The 18,645-nt window shown below is 38.4% G+C and overlaps 1 protein-coding gene across 2 annotated transcripts in view; it reads right to left on the minus strand.

The window, feature by feature from the left end:
- lrfn5a (leucine rich repeat and fibronectin type III domain containing 5a) overlaps positions 1-18,645 on the minus strand; it is a 304,518-nt gene that overhangs the window by 186,336 nt on the left and 99,537 nt on the right. For both annotated transcript variants that reach the window (XM_061895866.1, XM_061895867.1), the window contains one exon: positions 15,773-15,875. In XM_061895866.1, the coding sequence (XP_061751850.1) occupies positions 15,773-15,875 (103 nt within the window). The remainder of the gene's footprint in view (positions 1-15,772; positions 15,876-18,645) is intronic.

Here is an 18,645-nt window from a genome sequence, read left to right on the forward strand (position 1 = left end):
GATGGAGGTGGGAAGCTTTTAGCCTTTAGCCACACAAACACAGTCGGTGTTTCCTTGTTTAAAATTCCCAAAGATGAAGCTCTACTATGGATCAGAGCGGTCAAGCGAACATGGATCCCGACCAAATGTCAACTGGCAGTTTTCGGTGAGAAAATTGTGGTATTAAGTCAGCTCTTACCGGAGACATCAGCGGAGCTTCCGTCTTGCTTCCTCAGAGTCTCTGTCGTTAACACATCCGTGTCCACACCCCTACGCTTTTCAGGTACTTTATAATCAAACTAAAACACTAGTAACACAAAAGGTAGATATATATATATTTTTTTTTTAACTTTTTTTTTCTAGTCCTTCACTCTAAATTTCCTCATCCACGAACAAATCTTTCATCCTCGCTCAAATTATTGGGGAAATTGTCGCTTTCTCGGTCCGAATGGCTCTAGCTGCTGCTGGCTATGATTATAAACAATGTGAGGATGTGAGGAGCCCTACAACCCGTGACGTCACGTGCACATTGTCTGCTACTTCCGGTACAGGCAAGGCTTTTTTATTAGCAACCAAAAGTTGCGAGCTTTATCGTCGTTGTTCTCTACTAAATCCTTTCAGCAAAAATATGGCAATATCGCAAAATGATCAAGTATGACACATAGAATGGACCTGCTATCCCTGTTTAAATAAGAAAATCTCATTTCAGTAGGCCTGTAAGAAACCATTCTGAGCCTTATCTTATTTAGTTTTTAATTTATACATGTTGACCACATTAACCCTGGCAATAGACCCTGTGTGTATATGTATGTTATGCCATTGTTTACAAATCTGGTAAATAAATAACCAAAAAATATGTATTCTGTAGTTTTCTTACCGTACCGAAAATGAACCGAACCGTGACCTATAAATCGAGGTACGTACCAAACCGAAATTTTTGTGTCCCGTTACACCCCTACTAAATACAATGACAAAGTCGCTTAATCGGGAGGAACAGACCTTGTAAAGCAGGTGTGTATTTGTTGTGAACCAGATTTATGATGCATGTTGCCAGACTTTCATTTTCTTTATAAGCAAGGGTGAATCGAAAGCGGCAAATATGCATTGGCCGGGTAACCTTACTTTTTTTTAATGTCGGCCTTAAATGAATGAATAAATGGTAAATACTGCATCTACTTCGTCCTTTCTCTGCCTGGGTGACGTGAGCGTGTCGGACCGCATTAAAAGTTGTGGTGATTTAAAGGGTAACTGCACTTTATTGGAATTTTGCATGTCACACATATTTTTTTTATTTTTTTTCATTTCAAAGATGATAAAAAGACGCTTGAAAGTTGTGACTAATGGGAGTCACCGTTGTAGCCTTCAAAACCCTCTAAGACAAGGGTGTCAAACGTACGGCCCTCAGGCCGGATCAGGCCCGCAAACAGATTGTATCAGTTTGATAAGTATAAAAGTGAGCTGAAATTTTTTGAATGAAGGAAACTGCTCCTCTAAATATATGCTGAAAATAGGGCTGGGCGATATGGCCTTTTATTAATATCTCAATATTTTTGGGCCATATCACAATACACGATATATATCGCGATATTTTGCCTTAGCCTTGAATGAACACTTGATGCAAATAATCACAGCAGTATGATGATTCTATGTGTCTACATTAAAACACTCCTGTTCATACTGCATTAATATATGATCATGTTAACCTTTCATGCAGAAAGGGAAATCACAACTAAGTCAATTTAGCAAAACTGTATTTATTAATCAGTTAAGCAATGACACAGACATTCATGTCCTTTCAAAACAGAAAGTGCAAGATTGTCAGGGACATTTTAAAAGAAGCTATGAGTGCACTTTTGTGCATGATGTCACAAAGATGACATATCCAAACAACACTAAATTTAAGTTGACTTTTTGTACAGAACGCCACTACAATAGTTTAAAACAAATAAAGTGCACTTTTGTGCATGATTTCAATAAGTGCCCAATAAAAATGATCTGCATAATAGGACGTTTTTGTAGCAACACTTTTGCCGCATAATTGTTCAACATAATCCCTCTTGGAGCCAAACCACCGCCAGACGATGGACCCCGTGCTGTTTTTATTGGGAATTAATTATTCCTTAATTTGTTACCAGATTGGCACCTTCTCTCTCTCTCGTATTACCACTCGCACCACACCATTAGCATACACAGTAAATGTTACCATGTTGCTACCTCTCTGCTCGGGGGAGGGCGTGTGACGTTGCACGCGTGACGTATGTAAGAAGGTGCACTTGACGTCTCTGTGAGAAAGAGAGACAACAAAGAGAGAGAAGAGCTTGTAGTGTAATGCCCGTAGCTAAAAGCACCTATTCGACTGATGAATATTATCACAACGACAAATAGACTATTATTAACCGCAACATGTAAGTGTACAAAACAAAAACGCTATGATTTTTATGTTTTCATATTGTGCTTGGTCTATTTTTGAACAAAGAAAACAATCTGAAGTTATCTTTATTTTTAAGTTATCATGCCATGATTTGACCAGTTGGGAATAGATTTTCCTCCATGTGGCCCCTAAGCTAAAATGAGTTTGACACCCCTGCTCTAAAAAAACTTCAAAACCTTCCATCAACATTTTATATGCACACTGCAAGACTATATATAATGTAGTAACAGATACGTTCATAACAATATGTAACATTTTCAATATTTACCCTATTTTGATCATTTTAATCTAATTATAAGACTGACTTCTTTCGCCCATGGATTCCCGTTTCCATAGCAGCGCACGTCTGACTCCCAGCAACAATGTGTGTCCTACTTCCAGATACAAAATGCTTGTGTGTGTTCTAGTCATGGCAGACCTGGTAACAAACAACAAAGATGATGATTTTTGGACAAAAAAAAGATTCACAACCTTATCTTTTTTTAACCTGAATATATGAAGGATGACCTGCTGCTTCCAGAAGCCAGCACAAAGAAAAGGAGTGAGGTGAAATCGACTTGCAGCTGCAAATATGGAACTTGGAGACAAGCTATTTCGAAATAACGTGCTTACCCCAAATAAACCGGAAAAAAAACATTTCAAGTTCGCCCATCTATACACACATTCATGGTACAAACATACACATACTGTACATATATGAGGTGGGACCAAGTCATTGTTTTGCAAGTCACAAGTAAGTCTCAAGTCTTTGCCCTGAAGTCTCGAGTCAAGTCCCGAGTCGAGACAGGCAAGTCCGAGTCAAGTCCAAAGTCAATACTGAAAAGTCTCAAGTCAAGTCCCAAGTCCTGCATTTTGGGTTTTGAGTCATTTCAAGTCTTTTTTAACCACAGACTAATATATGTACACAGATTGTGTATGCTTTTAAAACGCTGTATGTATTTATTATTTAAAAAAAAAAAACAGTGCTGACATTGCACTTCATAATAGCACAATTAACCAGTTCTTCTAAACATTTAACTCATTCCTTTACAGTATAAACATATTTGAAAAAACAAATGCAACTGTACTTATTTGCACAAAAGTGTTAACATTGTATTTCCATGGAATATTTGCATTGTAAGTAGTTCATCAGCAGTTTGTCATGTTGTTACCTTATCTCATTGATCTCATCTCATACTGTATGTGTTTATGTGTGCGTACACATGAAAAACAACAAATACATGAACATAACAATGAACAGTGCTGTACTTGTTAGATGTCAGGGCTCTATGGAATATGTACACATATTCTTAATAAAGTATACATTTTAACTGACCTTTATTTGACTATGTTTGACTTTTTGTAGGTGGCTAAAATATGCGGTGCTGCTGACCGCCGTTAAACATTACGTTACTGTGTGTGATACATTCATTAACGTAACGTTATGTGTAGGTACCTCATGCGACCCTGCTTAAAAAAAAATCACTTGACAATAAGTATGAATAAGGTAGCATCTGCAGTGGACGCAACAGATCGCCGTGTTTGCAATGAAGTTATAACCATAGACATCTTATAAGTAGACGCAGAATTGGCTGCTGTGACCCAAGCAATTTGGCCGCCATCTTGAAGTGGTGATGAGGAGCCGGCAAGCAGCCTAAACTAACATTTGACAGGTAGAAAACAAAGATGCTGGGCTGGTATTCAGCGTTTTCCGGCTCAATTGAGCGGACTGTTGAAAATAGGAATTGGAGGATTACTTTTCACAAGTAAGAATTTACATTAACATACTATTGGTTGTATTTTGTGAAAAGAATATTACTACAGAGTTAAGCAGGAGCAAAGAACTACAATATTTGTATGTGAAAATCACAAAGAAAAATACTGGGGGAGGATGACCCCCCTACAGGTATTTGGTTTACAAACTTTCAGGCCCACCTAAAACAAAATTCACCAGCCACCATTGATTATGATACATTCTCATTTTATTGTAACCACAGATAAGTCTTCAAGTAACAATATTCAAATACTAACTTTGTTGTGTAAGACAGAATTTGGTCTGAATCCAGTGAAACAGATTGGTGGTTTTAGCTGACATAAAGACTTTCAGGTGTTTATATATGTTTAAGTATTTGGCAGACACTTTTATCCAAAGCAACGTACATGAAAAATACATATAAAACAATCACTGTAAACATGATCATTTAAAGGAAGAATGTAATAGAAAATATCAATACAAAGTATCAAGACAGAATAAACTCTCTGCTGTTGCAGCAACAGAGATAAAGTCTATAACAGTGGTTCTCAACCTTTTTTCAGTGATGTAACTCCTGTGAACATTTTTTTAATTCAAGTACCCCCTAATCAGAGCAAAGCATTTTCGGTTGAAAAAAGAGATAAAGAAGTAAAATACAGCACTATGTCATCAGTTTCTGATTTATTAAATTGTATAACAGTGCAAAATATTGCACGATTGTAGTGGTCTTTCTTGAACTATTTATAAAAAAAAAAATGTATATATAACTAAAAACTTGTTGAAAAATAAACAAGTGATTCAATTATAATTAAAGATTTCTACACATAGAAGTAATCATCAACTTAAAGTGCCCTCTTTGGGGATTGTAATAGAGATCCATCTGGGTTCATCAACTTCATTCTAAACATTTCTTCACAAAAAAGAAATCTTTAACATCAATATTTATGGAACATGTCCACAAAAAAATCTAGCTGTCAACACTGAATATTGCATTGTTGCATTTCTTTTCACAGTTTATGAATTTACATTCATATTTTGTTGAAGTATTTTTCAATAAATATATTTATAAAGGATTTTGAATTTTTGCTATTTTTACAATATTAAAAAAAATATCATGTACCCCTTGGCATACCTTCAAGTACCCCCATTTGAGAACATCTGGTCTATAGGTCCGTAAGATACATAGATATCTAATGTATTCATACATTGTTAATGTAGGATATATGCATGTATATATAACCTAATCATATTGTTTCTTCAACTTCAAAATAGCTGACTGTTTTTTTCCCCTTCTCTGGGATTATATTCCCAGTTTTGATCTCAGACGTCTGGTCACTTATAGCATATAAGAATATTCTATTTCTGTTAAGCAAATTATGAACACGCCAAGGCATGTGTCCTTTATCATAGTTACACGTATGACAAAAAAGCGCGCGAATATAAGTGGTATTCAGTGAGGTAAGATGTATGAAATGCACTGACAGTTCATTGCTCCTGCCAAATGAATTGCACTGAGTGGAGCGGATCACCACTCCAAGATGGCGGCCCCGCGTCTCGTCTGCGGCAATAGGCAATAGCGCTCCATGCTGCATACCCTTATAAGAGGTCTATGGTTATAACGCTAGCAGTGAGTTTACAGCCTCACTGATTTAACTACACAGCAAATAAAAGTCACGTTACTCAGTCAATAAACGCTAGCTAACATTCAAAACGTACCCTTCTTTGTGCAACTTCAAATGTCGAACGAAGTTGTAAATTGATGCGTCTCCGTCTGTAATCTTCCGACCGCATGTTTTGCTTCCGGTAATTCCTGTTTTGTTGACCAAGTCGTAGTTTTAATACCCGAACGAAACGCTTAATGGCATAATTTTCTTAACTTATTCTTCTGTTGTTTGAAAGCTCTTCTTCGTTGGTTTTTCTGCAATTTGATTGGATGAATGCTGTGTGACGAACAGAACATGGATGTAATTTGATTGGTTGTTGTACTGACAGGTAGCGCACAGGCTGTCATCTCACATACGCTGACAAACACACGTACAAAATGAAAGATACGGAGCGCTCCTGAATAACTTTTTAATCGTTGGGTTTTGGGGAAAGTAGAAAGTCATGTCAAGTCACAAGTCATTGGTGTTAAAGTCTAAGTCGAGTTGCAAGTCTTTTTACATTTTGTCAAGTCGAGTCTAAAGTCATCAAATTCATGACTCGAGTCTGATTCGAGTCCAAGTCATGTGACTCGAGTCCACACCTCTGGTACATATACATTTACTGTACAAACATTCATATACAAGTACATATACATACATACACTCATGCACATAATCACATTTCATCAAACATATATCAACGTTGTTGCCCAAGGGTAAACTGGGTAACACATGGCATACTGACAAAGCTTAACCTATTGTTACTATAACAATCTACAAAATTAATATAGGTTGCCTCTCTCTCTTCCCCTCCATCTTTCGGTATTCCTTTTTCTTTCTTTTTTTTTATCTTTCTAGGTATCATTTTGTATACATATTGTTGCACTTGAACAACTGTATTGTTGATAATAGAGGTAAACTATTCCTATTGTTCATAATCAATAGCGCTTTTTCTATTGGTATTTGTATTGCTCCAGTTGTAGTGTAAAAATGCTCATTGTCATTTTTATATTATTATTTATTTCACTAACTGTTTCTTTGCTATCACTTTTTCGATCATATTTGTACACATCCTATGTGCTGGTGTTGTTCTATTGTTGTTGTTGTTTTTGTTGTTATTGTTGTGTTTGCTGTTGTTGTTTCTGTCTCTCTGTCTAATCCCTCTCTTATCCCCACAATTTCCCCCTCTGTCTTCCTTTTTTTCTCTTTCTATCCCCTCCTGCTCCGGCCCGGCTGCACCAAATGATAATATAAATACATTTAATAAAGTCAAATTCAAATAAGGCAACAAGAGAAGTATCCTACACTTCTCTTGTGTAAAGTAAATCTGAACAGCCGATATGGGCATCTACATCAACTATATCAGTGGTCCCCAACCTTTTTGTATCCGCGGACCGGTCAACGCTTGATAATTTGTCCCGCGGCCCGGGGGTGAGGGGTAGTCTTTTTTTTGTTGTTGTTTTTTCTTTGTCATGAAAAAGGGACGTTTTTAAGCTGGCTTTTACGGCTAATACTGAAGCACGCCGATGTGTTACCACGCTAGAAAAAGAGTTCCTCGTTGTTTGCGCTTACAATAACAATGTCGCTACAGTTTGGTTATTATACAGATTACGGAACGTAAATAAAGTATTGTTGACAGGGTTTGAATGCATTTTTGAAGTGATTTTGAGGTATGATGATTGTTTCCATTAGCTGCATTGCTAGCTACGTAAAATGAGCCATTTTTTTAAATTTTAGAATGCGAAAAAACAAACAAAAAAAAATGTTTGTCTTCTGTCTCCCTTCATGATTGTGAACAATAGTCAGAATTCCCCCAAAAATTGCACTTCCCCTTTAAAGAAACAATTTTTTAAGTTAGAGAAAATTACCTGATCATATGTCTTAATCTAATTACTCGAGATATCGTTCCACCCCTAGTTTAAAGTCAGGTTAAGAAAAGAATAGAATAGAATGGACTTTATTGTCATTATATTTGCATATAACGAGATTAAAGACTCCAACTTAAGGTGCGGTAGTGGGAACAAATATGGGGTGAAATAAATAACACAAGAGGTAATAAAGAAAAAACTAACAATTTATGTAAACAGACTACTACTATCCAATAAAAATAATCAACAATCCTGTACAATACACAAAACACTATAGAAATACAAAATACTGTATAATATACAGAACAAGACAAGAGTACCGAAGTAATAAATAACGATCAGTGTCGGACGTATTGCACTCGAAGGGTAATATTGCACAGTAGGGTATTAGGGTAGGATATTGTATAGGGTTGAATTATTATTATTATTAATATTATTATTATTATAAGTTAGAGATCAACATGGTTAAGAGATGCAGACTGAGTTTCTTTTTCAAAAGTGTCGTCCTCTAATTGAACTCAAGAACTAGAGCAAGTGTGGCACTTGTCTTCATTATAAGCATAACACTGAGTCTGGTATTTGATCTTTTTTGTGATCCTTTTTTGTGTCAGAGTCTCTCTCATACTTTTCCATGAAGCGAGACGACAATTAGTGAGAAAAAAGCAAATGAAACAAACAAACGCTGTCTCTTTGAGAATGGCTGGTGTGTAAGGGATGAACCAAGTTGACCCAGAGCATCTATGTAGGAGCCTTGTCTGTCTTCTTTGGGTGGGATTTGTTTGGTGAGGGCTCCTCACGTCCTCACATTGTTTATAATGTGAGCCTCCAGAAGCAAGAGCTATTCGGACAGAGAAAGCGACAATTTCCTCATTAATTTGAGCGAGGATGAAAGATTTGTGGATGAGGAAATTTAGAGTAAAGAACTACAAAAAAAAAAAAAAAAAAAAAAGTTAAAAAAAAAAGGCGATTGCATTGGGAGCGATTCAGATGTTTTTAGACACATTTACTAGGATAATTAAATTTCTTATATTTCTATTGTGTTGCTAGTATTTTAGTGAGTTAAATAGTACCTGATAGTCGGAGGGGTGTGTCCATGGGTGTGTTAATGCCAGTATCTGAGGGAAGTCACGTACAAATCTGCAGCAGGACAGAAACTCCGCTGATCTCCGGTAAGAGGCAACATTTTACCACAATTTTCTCCCCGAAACCTGCCGGTTGACAAGTGGTCGGGAACCATGTCCGCTTGACCGCTCTGATCCATAGTAAAGCTTCACCTCAGGGAATTTTAAACAAGGAAACACCGTGTTATTGTGTGGTTAAAGGCTAAAGCTTCCCACCTCCATCTTTCTACTTTGACTTCTCCATTAATAATTGAACAAATTGCAAAACATTCAGCAACACAGATGTCCAAAATACTGTGTAATTGCGCGATGAAAAGAGACGACTTTTAGCCGTAGGTAGTGCTGGGCTAATATGTCCCCTCCAACCAATAACGTCACAAACACGCGTCATCATTCCGCGACATTTTCAACAGGAAACTCTGCGGGAAATTCAAAATTGTAATTTAGTAAACTAAACCGGCCGTATTGGCATGTGTTGCAATCTTAATATTTCATCTTTGATATATAAACTATCAGACTGCGTGGTCGGTAGTAGTGGGTTTCAGTAGGCCTTTAATTATCACCATACTTGAATACTGAACTTATGCTGCTTTTTACTGCAAAATGTATTAATTTAGTTCGGATGACTGGTTTTACGCAAAGTTTTCCAGGCAAAGTGTATTAATTCACTTTTACTGAGAGTGAGTACTACAAAGTGTATGTATGCTTTCTTACCTCGCACACCATACTGTGAAGTGAAGTGAATCGTATTTATATAGGGTTTTTTTCTAGTGACTCAAAGCGCTTTTACATAGTGAAACCCAATATCTGAGTTAAATTTAAACCAGTGTGGGTGGCACTGGGAGCAGGTGGGTAAAGTGTCTTGCCCAAGGACACAACGGCAGTGACTAGGATGGCGGAAGCGGGAATCGAACCTGGAACTCTCAAGGTGCTGGCACAGCCACTCTACCAACCGAGCTATACCACCCCTGTTATGAATACTTTTGTCATTCATTCCAGGCAAGACTTTACGTTCCATAATTTTTTTTCCGCATTTTTGCAGAGTGGAGTGTTCCCATGCCACACGACAAGGCATGTTTACACGCCAAAAACACCTCAATTTAAATTAAATGTGTAATGAGGAAGTGTGCTGTCACTTGGCAGCGGTTCCAAATTGGTGTCTAACATGGAGCCCTGTAGTCACGTGAGGGGCTTTTGCCCAGACATTTATATGACTGTTAAAGATGCGCGGATAGGCAATTATATCATCCGCATCCGCATCACCAAAGTCGTCATCCACCCGCTGTCCACCCGAACCAACATTTTATCAGGACCGTACCCGCCCGCCAACCGCCCGCTGAAATACATCAGAGGTCGGCCGCCTTTACCACTCACAGAGCTATTTAAACCTGTTTCACAGAGTAATGAAGACAATTGGAGCCGCTAACGTTCTCGCGACTATCCAATAGCGTTCATCCTGATGACAAGAATATGGGCGTACCGTGAAGCCATTGCCTGAGACACTTTCAACAACATGTACGAACCGATTGTCAGTCCGGCAACATGTTGTGTGCAGCTTCCGCAATTACACATACAAGATTGAAAGGCATACTGGGTGACACAGAGTTTACTGATGGTTGTGATATAAACAACTTTAACACTTACTAATATGCGCCACGCTGTGAAGCCACACACTACAAGATTGACAAACACATTTCGGGAGAACATCCTCACAGTAACACAACATAAACGCAACACGACAAATACCCAGAATCCTTTGTATCTTTGAGAGTTCCTGAATATATTTTACACCCCCGCGCCCCCAACCCCCTTACCGACGCACGCGGGGGCGGGGTTTGCTGCCTGCGGGGTGTATAAAATAGTCAGGAATTGTCATGAATACAAGGGATTCTGGGTATTTGTTGTGTTGCGTTTATGTTGTGTTACTGTGAGGATGTTCTCCCGAAATGTGTTTGTCTAATGACTGTCTTTTTATTGATGAACATTTTTCTTTAATAAATGGGATTATATCCCAAATGCATCATTCTGGTGGACATTTACTTCATGGGCGTTACAGCTGGATCCACCACACCAAAAGCGATTAAACCGTAGTGCCAAATAGTCGCTACAATCTATATGTGCTGTTCTTGTGAGTCCTTATTTGTAACCCTGCTAAATGGCATGTGCAAACTTTACTATTAGCGGGTGCGCTGTGTTGATCTGGTAAGACTGCTAAGTGCAGAAGTGTTGCAGACTACCCTATTTAAATGAAGTTTTTGAAAGCTGTTGCCATTTTGTTTGTTTGTGTTTATTTGGAACATGCATGCATACAACATGATAAATCACAATTTCCGGTTTCTCGATTCAACATGTTCGAAAAGGAGTAGGAAGAAGCAAAGCTTATTCAAGTCTACCCTTTTTCCTTTACAGAGCAGTTGCTAAAACTTTTGTTCACTTCCTGTTATCAATTTATTCACAATATACTCCATAACTAATAACAACAAATAGAAATGTATAAATAATTCGTTAAGAAAATTAGATTTCATATTGTGAGGTAAGTGAGATTATCGAGAAAATTAATGGATGGATGAAATAAATTCTGAATATTTATCATGGTTCTTCTTCTTTGTACTTTGTAAACACTTTAAATTTGAATAGTTTCTTGAAGTGGATCATATTAGTACATTGTAGGATTTATTTGCTTAATAATGCATAATTTAATCCCACATTCTGATATACTGAAGGTCTTAAAGGCCTACTGAAACCCACTGGCGGTTTAGCTCGGTTGGTAGAGCGGCCGTGCCAGCAACTTGAGGGTTGCAGGTTCAATTCCCGCTTCCGCCATCCTAGTCACTGCTGTTGTGTCCTTGGGCAATACGCTTTACCCACCTGCTCCCAATGCCACCCACACTGGTTTGAATGTAACTTAGATATTGGGTTTCACTATGTAAAGCGCTTTGAGTCACTAGAGAAAAAAGCGCTATATAAATATAATTCACTTCACTTCACTACGACCGAAAACGCAGTCTGATAGTTTATATATCAATGATGAAATATTAACATTGCAACACATGCCAATACGGCCTTTTTAGTTTACTAATTAAAATTTCAAATTTCCCGCGGAGTTTCCTGTTGAAAATGTCGCGGAATGATGACGCGTACGATGACGCGTGTTTGTGACGTTTTTGGTTGGAGGGGATATATTAGCCCAGCACCACTTACAGCTAAAAGTCGTCTCTTTTAATCGCGCAATTACACAGTATTTTGGACATCTGTGTTGCTGAATCTTTTGCAATTTGTTCAATTAATAATGGAGACGTCAAATAAGAATGCTGTTGGTGGAAAGCGGTGAATTGCAACTGTCTTTAACACCGAAACACAGCCGTTGTTTCTTTGTTTGTTGTGAAGCTTTAACACGGAGCGGTCAAGCTAACATGTTTCTCTACGTCAACCAGCAAGTTTTTGGATAGGAACATTGTGATATTAAATCTCTTACCAGAGACTTGAGTGGATTACGCAACCTCATCCTGCAGCTCAAAAAGGCAGCTGTGATCTTGGCTCCTCGGCTTCTCTCAGAGACACTGGCGTTCACCGCAGCAATCCACCTTTCAGGTATGACTTTATAATCTCACTAAAATACTATTAACACAATAAGTAGATGAGGGATTTTCCAGAATTATCCTAGTAAATGTGTGTAATTACATCTGAGACGCTCCCACTGCCGCCGCCTAAAGCCGTCGCCTTTTCTTTTTTTTAGTGCTTCACTCTAACTTTCCTCATCCACAAATCTTTCATCCTCGCTCGTATTAATGGGGAAATTGTCGCTTTCTCGGTCCGAAATGCTCTTACTGCTGGTGACTCAGATTATAAACAATGTGAGGATGTGAGGAGCCCTCACACCGGTGACGTCACGCGCACATCGTCTGCTACTTTCGGTACAGGCAAGGCTTTTTTTTATTACCCACCAAAAGTTGCGAACTTTATCGTGGATGTTCTCTACTAAATCCTTTCAGCAAAAATATGGCAATATCGTGAAAGGATTAAGTATGACACAGAATGGACCTGCTATCCTCGTTTAAATAAGAAAATCTAATTTCAGTAGGTATTTAAGTGTTGTACCTGAATACTAATTTTCTCGCAACTATGAAAAAAACTGCGACTTATAGTCCGGAAAATACAGTAGGTAAAGTTGCATAATTTCCCACGGTACACCAGACAATATTATCTCTAGTGTGACGTGGCACATTGGTTGAAAAGCATTGCTTTCGGGGACCAAAATAAACTGCTGCCTATCAGGATCTGCAAGTGGCGTGTATTACTATTGCAGACTGGTTAGGTAAATTAGTCCAGATTTCTTTCCCACAAAGAAGACAGTATTTGTTTTGAAACCCTACCCCTGGAAAATTTGGAAGTCTACTACAATTGTTATGGTCATAGAATAATTTAAAGCAGTGGTCCCCAACCTTTTTGTATCCGCGGACCGGTCAACGCTTAATAATTTGTCCCGCGCCCCGGGGGGGGGACTTTTTTTTATTTTTAATTTTTTTGTGTTATGAAAGAGGGGCGTTTTTGTAATGGAAAAGGGAGGTTTTTGTGGTACTAATTGTACGTGTATATTGTATTTTTTATGTTGATTTGATAAAAAATAAAAAAAAGATTTATTTATTTTTTATTTTTTAAATAAAAATGAATAAAAAATTATTCTGCGGCCCGGTACCATTCGGGCCACGGCCCGGTACCAATCGGCTGTTTTAAAGCACTCGATCAACTGCATATCGCACACAACCAGAAACCCCCCATTTTGCACAAAAACTGTATTTTATCCGTCTTTATGTCTATTCAAGAAGCCATAAATTCCATTAAAAGTCCACATTGAAAATGTGGGGGTTTAACTAATAATGATTGCATGATTGCATGATCCCTATCCTCTTGCCCACCATCTAGTCCCTCTTGCTTCCTCGACCTGCTTTCTACGTCCTTTTTTTTTTTCAGCTGAGTTCAGCTTTCTGGAACAGCCCAGAGGGATGTATCAAGGTTGAATCTATCAACAAGTTCAGGAGGGGAAAAAAAAAAAAAGGAAATGAACATTTGGAAAGGAAAAAGTCAGCATAGAGTAGCACACATCTGCAACACAATGTCAAGAAAGGTACATTCAATGTGACTTCCTGATAGGGGGAAAAAAAGCTATTGTTGATCAGGTAATAGAAGATGTGTATGAGATATATTGCCCTGAAGAAGAGCCAAATAATCATAGACTGTACTGATTGAAATAGCCAGAATGGGCCAGCTTCATTTCCGACCCTGATTAAATGGCTGCGTCTTAGCGTCAAATCTAAATTGGGCCACCTCAGTTACAATGGTACATCCCCACTGAGATATACCAGCCAAAAAGGGGTCACACTCATTTCCATGCTAATTGAAAGAACATTGCAGTCTATTCTTCATGAAAAATAAAATCATCAGTGCTATTTATAACACATTATTAATGGCTGTATGCTGCATGTTTTATTCCTATAAAAATCGATTTGAAAAAAAAAAAACAACAACAATTGCATAAAGAAGACATCCGATTATGATGGCTGGAGTGCATTTTCATCTGGCAACAGCACTATTACAGTAGCAATCTACCGTTGCATTGATATGTTTTAGCTAAAACTGAAAAGCTTTTATAGGCATTCTAATGTCGAGGCTTATAGTACAGAAGGAAGGGGATTCATGTGGCCTCATTTGTCGCAGTTTACCTGACACATGAAACGTGACAAAGTTGGGGAGGGCACTATCCCCTTTGGCCGCCAGACAGCAGTAGAGTGATGAATATCTTAAAATGTGTTTAGTGGCAATTTCAACTTTGACTACAGCGTCAGTTGCAATGTAGAAAGGTGCTTTCCATCATTTTCAGCAAACTGCATGAAAAAAATCATTAACCCTCCACCTCCCTGTCGAGGAATTCACAGAGGAATGGAGCCGTATGAATCCCTTCCCTACTGTACGTGATGCTATTTTATATGAAATACCTGAAAATAATAGCCTTTTTAGAACATTTTAGTACAGTTTACAGTGGGGCCAAAAAGTATTTAGTCAGCCACCGATTGTGCAAGTTCTCCCACTTAAAATGATGACAGAGGTCCGTAATTTTCATCATAGGTACACTTTAACTGTGAGAGACAGAATGTGAAAAAAAATCCAGGAATTCACATTGTAGGAATTTTAAATAATTTGACTGTAAATTATGGTGGAAAAGAAGAATTTGGTCAACCATTCAAAGCTCTCACTTTGAATGGTTTTGGCTCAAAATCTCACGATACATGGCCCCATTTATTCTTTCCTAAACACGGATCAATCGTCCTGTCCCATTAGCAAAAAAACAGCCTCAAAGCATGATGTTTCCACCCCCATGCTTCACACGACGAGTTGAGTTTATACCAAAATGGATACATGGATGATACAGCAGAGGATTGGGAGAATGTCATGTGGTCAGATGAAACCAAAGTAGAACTTTTTGGTATAAACACAACTTGTCGTGTTTGGAGGAAGAACAATACTGAGTTGCATCCCAAGAACACCACACCTACTGTGAAGCATGGGGGTGGAAACATCATGCTTTGGGGCTGTTTTTCTGCTAAGGGGACAGGACGATTGATCCGTGTTAAGGAAAGAATGAATGGGGCCATGTATCGTGAGATTTTAAGCCAAAACCTCCTTCCATCAGTGAGAGCTTTGAATGGTTGACCATATACTTATTTTCCACCATAATTTACAAACAAATTCTTTAAAATTCCTACAATGTGAATTCCTGAATTTTTTTTCCACATTCTGTCCCTCACAGGTGAAGTGTACCTATGATGAAAATTACAGACCTCTGTCATCATTTTAAGTGGGAGAACTTGCACAATCGGTAGCTGACTAAATACTTTTTTGCCCCACTCTATATGTATGGCGGTTTTGACTGCATATCCATAAACATTGACAAAACATGACACAATTGAAGAAAAGTGTTGCGTTCTGTAGAACATCCTTACCTTGAGAGATGTGAAAGAAGACGTCAGTCTACTTGAGGCTTCACATGTTATCGTAGATTGGTATTGATGAGGGTGCCGGTGAAACTCTTCAGTTTTTTTTTCACTAGAGTAAAAAGAAAACATGTGTATTTGAATAAAACCATCCAATGTGTTGCAGACAGCTTAATCTCTGATATGTTTCATGGATTGAATTCAAGCACAAGAACTGGACAACAATGAGCGCAAGCGGAGGGCAACTTAAAGGCATATTTAATGTGGCATTATTGACTTTCATTGATAATTGTATTGTACTAATTTTGGACTTGAGATTAACTAGATGGATATTGTTTGTCAGGTTATGGATGGACAGGTTGCACACTTTTTAGTATCGGCCGATTCTTACAAAAAACGATTTGATTGCTATTGCCGAGCAACGCCTTTAAAAGCTCATCACAAACACTGATAGTGTAACTCCATACACAGTGTAAAGCCACTCTCCTAAGTGGATAATGTTCATTACGGAAAATAAACTGCATTTATTAGCATCTTAAGAATCATTATCAGGTATTAATATCACTAGAAAACGAGGCTAAACATTTTACACACCAGAAGCAAGCCAGGAGCAGGCATGCTAATAGAGCTAAGCTAACTGCTAAGTTAGCTTGAAAAAACACTAATAAATATGTGCTTAGTAAAGTTTGAGAAGTGAAGATTGAACTATGTTACAGCACTATTAACACAAAATTCAAAAGTAGATTTAAAAAAAAAAAAGAGTCTAGAGCAGTGATTTCCAAACTATTGGTACGCCAAAGAATCACTTGATTAAAATACAGAGTTTTATTTTCCCGTAGTGTTTTTGGTCAAACAGTGTGTAATGTTACAGTGGCCTAAACTATTAAATGTACTTGTTAAATAAAACCTCTGCCTTGTTTTTAATGTATACTTAGGCCTACTAGGCTACCACATTGTCTCGTTGTTCATTATGGTGGTACATCAATAGCCGGCGGGACTATTTAAGTACCACCAATGACCTGGAGAAAAGATAATATACCAACTATTTGTGTGTCAGCATTGTCGCAGCAAGAAGTACACATATTGTCAAAATATTTTCTTTGTTGTTTTTGTAAATGTTTACAAATTCAGGGGCCGATTCCCTGGACACAGGAGGACTTTGACAACCAAAGAATTTGAATAGTAGAAAGTATTTTTTGCTTTTGTTCAGTTATTGTGAACTATTGACTTTGTTTTGATTAAATAAATGAACGTAATCAGAGAATGAAAAACTAGTTAAAATATTGTGTTGATAGTAAACTGCCAATAGCACTCAACATGAGTACATTAAAAAAATGACAGTTAATTAATACGACTGATGGGTATTTGTATTGGCCGGTCACATTCATGGATGCTCGGTATCATAATCGGTAGCATAAAGCTCTGATCGGAACATTACTTACTACCCATTTAATGCATTCAATCATTCACTTTTCCAACCTAATGAAAATTAATAGTACTGCAGTACAATAGTCTACTGTCCAAAGGGAAAGTGTATCCATTGGAACTGAATTTAAATAAATTCAGATACATCCATCCATCCATTTTCTACCGCTTATTCCCTTTCGGGGTCGCGGGGTGCGCTGGCGCCTATCTCAGCTACAATCGGGCGGAAGGCAGGGTACACCCTGGACAAGTCGCCACCTCATCGCAGGGCCAACACAGATTGACAGACAACATTCACACTCACATTCACACACTAGGGCCAATTTAGTGTTGCCAATCAACCTATCCCCAGGTGCATGTCTTTGGAAGTGGGAGGAAGCCGGAGTACCAGGAGGGAACCCACGCATTCAAGGGGAGAACATGCAAACTCCACACAGAAAGATCCCGAGCCTGGATTTGAACCCAGGACTGCAGGTACTTCGTATTGTGAGGCAGACGCACTAACCCCTCTGCCACCGTGAAGCCAAATTCAGATACAGTATCACCCAAAATCCCAATGTATATTGCCACATTAGGCTTTACACTATGTAAATCAGGGGTCTCAAACACGCGGCCTGCGGGCCAACTGCGGCCCGCGAGACGTTATTTTTACTATGAAATTTGATGTTGTTGCAGCCCGCGAGTTTTATATGAATGGCGCTTTACGGCGCCATACTTGCATACACTTAATTTTTCCGGGAGACTACCAATTTTCAGTGCCCTTCCAGGAGTAATTATCCTCCCGAATTTCACCTAATCAACAACATTAAGGGTGCACTGTGGAGGCACTGCCTTTAGCTAACTCTAAAACCAGTACAAACAGTGTGCCAGCCCAGCCACATGTTGTATTTGGCATCTGTAGACGCAGTAAAGGACTGCAAGACATAGTTGATCAACAGCCAGACAGGTCACACTGAGGGTGGCCGTATAAACGAGTTTAACACTGTTACAAATATGTCCCACACTGTGAACCCACACAAAACAAGAATGAAAAACACATTTTGAGAGAACATCTGCACCATAACACAACACAAACACAACAAAACAAATACCCAATATCCCATGCAGCCCTAACTCTTCCGGGCTACAATATACACCCCCATTCCCTCAACCCAGGCCCTTATTGTAGCCTGGAAGAGTTAGGGCTGCTTTGGATTCTTGGTATTCATTCTGTTTTTTTTATGTTGTGTTACGGTGCGAATGTTCTCTCAAAATATGTTTGTCAATCTTGTTTGGTGTGGGTTCACAGTGTGCCGCATATTTGTAACAATGATAAAGTTGTTTATACGGCCACCCTCAGTGTGACCTGTATGGCTGTTGATCAAGTATGACTTGCAGTCACTTCCGTGGATCTGCAGAAGCCTCATACAATATGTGACTGAGCCGGCACACTTTATGGTGGAAAAGCGATCGAGACG

The sequence above is a fragment of the Nerophis ophidion genome, linkage group LG03 (assembly GCF_033978795.1).
Source record: "Nerophis ophidion isolate RoL-2023_Sa linkage group LG03, RoL_Noph_v1.0, whole genome shotgun sequence".
NCBI lineage: Eukaryota > Metazoa > Chordata > Actinopteri > Syngnathiformes > Syngnathidae > Nerophis > Nerophis ophidion.